At 37.1% G+C, this 6104-nt stretch overlaps 1 protein-coding gene and 1 non-coding gene across 2 annotated transcripts in view; both read right to left on the reverse strand.

The window, feature by feature from the left end:
* LOC107289643 (partitioning defective 3 homolog B) overlaps positions 1–6104 on the reverse strand; it is a 187930-nt gene that overhangs the window by 54223 nt on the left and 127603 nt on the right. Inside the window, exon 10 of the mRNA XM_015818469.1 lies at positions 3823–3955. Within this exon, the coding sequence (XP_015673955.1) occupies positions 3823–3955 (133 nt within the window). The remainder of the gene's footprint in view (positions 1–3822; positions 3956–6104) is intronic.
* On the reverse strand, positions 664–774 carry LOC114922802. Its single transcript, XR_003810487.1, has one exon. It is a non-coding gene; the product is annotated as a U4 spliceosomal RNA (small nuclear RNA).

The following is a 6104-nucleotide window of genomic DNA, read 5'->3' on the forward strand; positions in this document are numbered from 1 at the left end:
AGACTAACCTGAGCACAACAAAGCCCCCACCCAAACAGAACACTCCCCCATCCAATCAGAGCACAGCCAACCCCCATCCAATCAGAGCACAGCCAAGCTCCTTAACCAATCAGAACACACCTCCACCCAATCAGAACACAGCCAAGCTCCCACCCAATCAGCTCAAACCCCACTGGCAGTTAAAAGGAAGAAACAGCTGCGATCACACACACTACTCCCAGAAGCAGGAAGCTGAAGACACCAGCCTGAAGATATATATATATATATCAAAATTTGGATTGCTGACAAAGAATTAAGGGAGAACTGGAATAGCCTTTTCGAACTTTTTAGTTTGAATGCACCAAATGCCAGTAATCTTTCAGCAACAGAAATGTGAAATTGCTGGCACTGAAGTAAGACTTCTTTGAAGAGGTTGTACGAAACAAATGCTGAGTCTGCACCACGGCTTGGCAGAGGAACAAACTGAGGACCTCAGGATAGCAAGTATTAGATGATTCATATAAAAATAGACTGAAGGTTGGCATTTCAATATTGGATTTTTAAGTATTTCTTCAAATAATGATAGGCAAAGCAAAATTACTTTAAAGAAGCGACTCTTAATCTTTTCACAAGAATATTAGATTTCTTTTTTAGAAAGCCAAAGTAAATTGACAGAAAGCCAGGATTTATAGAAATATATGAGAAATGAGAAGAACATCAATGAACCACTTCAATTAGCAATAATCATGTCTCGGATAAACCTCACTGGCTATGATACTGCCACTGCAGTTTTCTAGCAGAAATAAATTCAGTGTATTGGTATTCCAAATTAATACCAATAGATTTCAACATACAACGATAAAGCAGCACCTATTATAGTTAGGATTAATACTTCAACAACCCCTCACAGGTTTGTTTATTTGTTTGTTTTTAACAACCATTGATTCATTCATTTACCTTACTCAGTCAAGCTTTTCTTGACTCCTGCAGCAGACAACTCTCTTCTATTCTACACAGCACAACAGTATAAGCTACCCCCATCCTATACAGGTTTAAAGCCGAGTGTTTGCCTTCATGTGCATCTGCTCCTTCACATTCCCATTCACATCACATCACCATTTATACATACAAACACATCACTTTTACACAATACATGTTGTGTGCATTCTTGCTTTCAGTTACAAAATTTTAATCTCACATTTTTTGCCCACTTTAATCTGATTTTCATTATTTACGTTAAAGATTTCTGCTCCACAAACCCTACTAGCTAACTTATCTCAGATATTCCTTTTGCTGACCTTCAATGTGTTCCTTCACATTTTCAATATCTACTGGATAAGTAACCTGTTCCTTCAAGTATATTGTTACTCTCTCTCTCTCTCAGTGTTTTAGAGATCAATTCCATTTGAAGTACAAGTCAGCTGATAAGATTTCTTGGCAATATTTTTCTGCCCATCTATTTCCTTCCGGAAATGATTTCTGACATGTTTTGCCAGCATTCTGTGTCTTTTCTCCTCAAGCCATTTTCCTTTAAGATTGTTCTACACCAGATTAAAAATCTGTCAAAAATTAGTGGCTCTGGTCCATAGAGCTGTGAATGCAATGAGAAAATGAATTAATGTTGTGAATGCCTGTCTCAGGAGGAGGTTGGACTAGACCAGACATGTCAAACTCGTGATGTCATGTGACATCGCGCAACGTATCGGGACTGTTTTGCCATTGCCGGCAATGGGGTGGGTGTGGCTTCCACGTGACACGTCCGGCCCACGGGCCGGCAGTTTGATACCCCTGGACTAGACCTATGAAGTTCATTCTTTGAAATGGCAGTGGCCTAATGGACTGGCTGTTGCATTACAGCTGCAGGTGTGGACAGATTGAAGCCTAGAGGGCTGACTTCAGGTTTTTCTGAGTGCAATAATATGTATACCTTAATGAAGTAGGCACAGTGGAGTGGATCTCAGAAACCAAACTGGATTTCCACTTTTTTCACACAGAAAATGTAATCTCAGTTTCTAATTTCAAGCTTTCCTCATTTCACTAGTTTAAAAGGGAAGAAAGTTGTTGTTTTAAATTGTTAAATGACTGTAAATCATAAACCCTTAGAGATTGATTGCAAGTCTACACAACCTGCATTGAAATGGGAGAAACTTAGGGATGGAGCCAGCAACCATATGTGGTGGGAGAGAGGGAAGGATAGTTTGATTGGATGTCCTGAACTTCATTCATGGAAAGGCACCTCTAAATTTGGCTCTTTTGAATGAAGAAGATGGCATAAAGGATGTAGCAAATGAAATTGTATGTGTCCTGAAGTATCTTAAAATGTAGTAGGGCAAACAGAAGAGATCTGAACTTTGCATCTTCTTTCTTTTCTCCTGATGGGTTAGCAGAGAATTTCTCCTAATGCAAAGATAGCATTGGATGCAAGCCCACAACATGCCAGAAACAACAACTACCTCTGTTCTTAAAAGTATATTAACAATTGGGTTTTCTCATGTTATCAAGAAATAGAGCTCTCCTGTAAACATTTCTATCTAGAATGTCCTTCTCCTAACCAGGAGTGTCAAACTCGCAACGTCACGTGACATGTCGTGACTTTTTTGCCATTGCCAGCAATGGGGTGGGCGTGGTTTTGCTATGATGTATCCAGCCTGCGGGCCAGCAGTTTGACACCCCTGTCCTAACCCAATTGTTGTAGCCCAGATTTGCTGATTATTTCTTCCTCTGTAATATAAGAATGTGGTCAAAGGTAGGGAATGTGTAGTGCTTCAGATCCAAAGCCAACAACTTAATTTTGTCTTTGGATCTGGGGTGCAGCACATTCCCAAGTTAAAGCGAAGTACTAAAATTAAAAAAATGTGCTTGAAGTCCTAAATAATGAGAGGAAGAAATATGTAACTAAGAGAGATAGTTTGACACTCTAAATTTAGAATTTTATTGCCTGGAGTTTTAGAAAATATATTAACATGGGTGGGAGTAGGGAATGCTCTGCTAATTCCCTGGGAAGGCTTTTTTTCTCTGAATAGCTGTCACTCATCATCTGCTTTGGAATCCCTTTCTCAGGGCAAAATTGCACATTCAACTTTAGATCCAAGTCTGAAAACACACTGCTAAACAACTGTGAGTAGCAAGGGAAGATTAGAGCATGTAATCTTCCATTCCTTTCCCATTTTTAATTTTGCATTGTTTACGTGATGGAATTTTCTGTTTTAGATTTTGGTCCTTAATTTTATACACAAGAACTTGTTATTTTTAATCATTTACCTTTGATTAAAAGTTACCGTAATATATTTTAACATCCCATGCAACTGTGAAACAATTTTCAGAAAAAATGCTAATCTTACAATATCACTATTTGAATATTAACATGTCCAAACTGTTTTAGTATTTTTTTAAAAAAAAATAGAACCTCTAAAGATTAAGAACAAAAGCTAATGTGATTTTTATTGTTCAAAACAGCTAATATATGCAAAATATTATTTAAAATAAGCAATTACAAATATACCAATGCAACAACAAAAAAAATATATACCACATCTGAACTTATCTAAGTATAGGAACAATGGAGTTATTTAAGACTGATAGAAAATAAATACTGAAATTATAATTTGTATTTCTAAGTTTGTTTTATAGCACCAAACCATTTAAAGCTGGAATTTATGCCGAGAAACCAATTCATGAAGTCAGAGTCAGCTCTTTCACCATTCCTGAAATCTCAAAATATTTTGCAATCTGTACTTTAGCTAATTATTTTCTAGGTTGTTATGAGTTTCTGAAAATAATACAATGATACCCCCCCCCCCCAAACATTAAAGGCAGAAGCCAAGCCCAAGGCATAGTGCTTACCTTTTAACTTCTCCTGTGGGCAATATGTGACAAAACACTGTACAGCAGCGTCACTTTGCTTAGGAGTGCTTGTGAAATTAATATTCCCTTCAACCTCTGCTTTTGGAAATAATATATCAGGTTCTTTGCATTCCTAGAACAAAATAAAATCATATTTATTACGGTAATATAACACTTGGATGTTTTACAACAACCCTCCAGAAGTTGTTGACCTAAGATACTCTTATCACTCTCCATGCTGGCTGGAGCTTCTGGTTAGCTACAAATCCCTAGTGTCCTATGTAAAACAATGCATCTGGTAGTTGAGTGATTCACCAAGGTATATAACATAATAAATCTGGCAGTCTTTAAGTCTTAAGGTATAATACAACACTTTATCAATTTCTCTGAAACCACTCGATCTATATATTCTTTCCAAAACGTTTGTTATATATTGTGAACACTCAGACCTTAATATAGACAGACCTACATTTCAAACAGTCTTCTTCCTCAAAGAAAAAAAAACAGTCTAGTTGCCTTGTTTAAAATAGTTATTAATAATATTAAAAGGAAATTACAACTTGTAGCCACATATTCCAAGGGAAAAAGGTGGATGCAAGTGGCCACCCATGAATTGCTTGTCTCTAGGCTTGTACAAACTCCCAATGATTGCAACAGGATTCATACTATTGGGGCAGAACTGGTTGGCAAGCATTACTAAAAAACACACCTGCCTTAGTTTCAGCCTTAAGTTCTCCAATAAATTTGGAAGTTCTGAGTGAAGCATGAAGACAAAGTACCTTTCGTTATCATCATGCCCTTGGAGCTGGACTCCGGAGCTACACTAGCTGCTTTGGGTAGTCACTTGTTTCTCCTGGCTAATTCCTCTTGTGATCTCTGCACCCTGTTGGAGTGTGCAAACTGCAAGAAGCAGTAAGATGCTGAAGCAAAGCTTAAGGCAAGATTGGCAGCACCTGTCAGTATTCAAGATAGCCATTTCTACGTGAGTGTCATTGTGATTTGTAAAGTGGCACCCAAGAGATGACCACTAATTTCTTCCCCAAATATCCCTCATTTTTTTCAAGTCTCCAAATGAGACCTGGGCAAGGAATTTGGGCTTTGCCTTCTGACTATTTGTTCTTTTTTTCTGAGAATTATTGGTATTCTTGGTGAATATATTTGTGTATTCATTTAGTCTGCCATCATTCGTTTCAGTGCGCTCTAACACTTAACTGACTATCAGTTGCCTCTAATGGCAACATCTGATTGGCAAGTTAATATCACTCATAGCTATTATGATAACTAATTTTAAAAAAGGAAATAAAGGGAATAAAGGAACAGCATCCAGGAGAAACAATGGCACAAAACATTCAAATAGTTCTTTTGAGGGGGGTATTTTTATTGGGGGAGGGCTAAAAAAAGAAAACTATTGAATATTTAGCAAAGTCCCATATTATATCATGAGAGGCAGAATACATGTAATGCATCTTCTGACCACAACTGGCTTCCCATTATTACTCCATCTGTGAAGGCAGCTTGTAGTCTTGTCAAGACAAGAAAAACCGTGCCAAGGGTAATTTTTTGACAGCCAGCTGGTTTCCTTCTCTCAGTGGCTGCCACATATGTGCTGTAATGAATGCACACCAGAATGGCTTTGGAAACAAATGGCATACCCCTAAATCATATGCCAGTGTGTCTGGCTTTATAAAAATTTTATTTTTCACATCAATAGCCATTCCAAATTTCTTCTGACATTTCTGTTGTAAAAATAAACAACTTACTAAATGGAATTAAAATATTAATTCAAAATACAGATCAACTGTTCTTAATTTTCATAGATTAGCTATAAAAATCCTATTTCCACAACAATTAAAAGCACATTTCCTTCTTTTAAAACTATTTACAAAGCAATGACACATTGGGTTTTGTTTTGCAGAATTGAAATCACAGGATTTCTAGCATTCTAGCATTTCTAGCTAGTGTTTCTAGCATTTAAGATGCAATACCGTGTTTCCCCAAAAATAAGACTGGGTCTTATATTAATTTTTGCTCCAAAAGATGCATTAAAGCTTATTTTCCAGTTAGGGCTTATATTCGGGAAAATATGGTACTAAATGTGTCTGTCTGGCTGATGATCTTAACTGGGGCTTATTTTGGGGGTAGGGCTTATATTATGAGCATCCTGAAAAATCATGCTAGGGCTTATTTTCCAGTTGAGCCTTATTTTGGGGAAAACAATGATAGTTGGCTAAAACTATCATTAAAATTAGGCTAGACTCCAGGGCCCTCTGAAATTAATTAGG

The sequence above is a fragment of the Protobothrops mucrosquamatus genome, unplaced genomic scaffold, assembly GCF_001527695.2.
Source record: "Protobothrops mucrosquamatus isolate PMUCROS unplaced genomic scaffold, P.Mucros_1.0 scaffold_9, whole genome shotgun sequence".
Lineage (NCBI taxonomy): Eukaryota > Metazoa > Chordata > Lepidosauria > Squamata > Viperidae > Protobothrops > Protobothrops mucrosquamatus.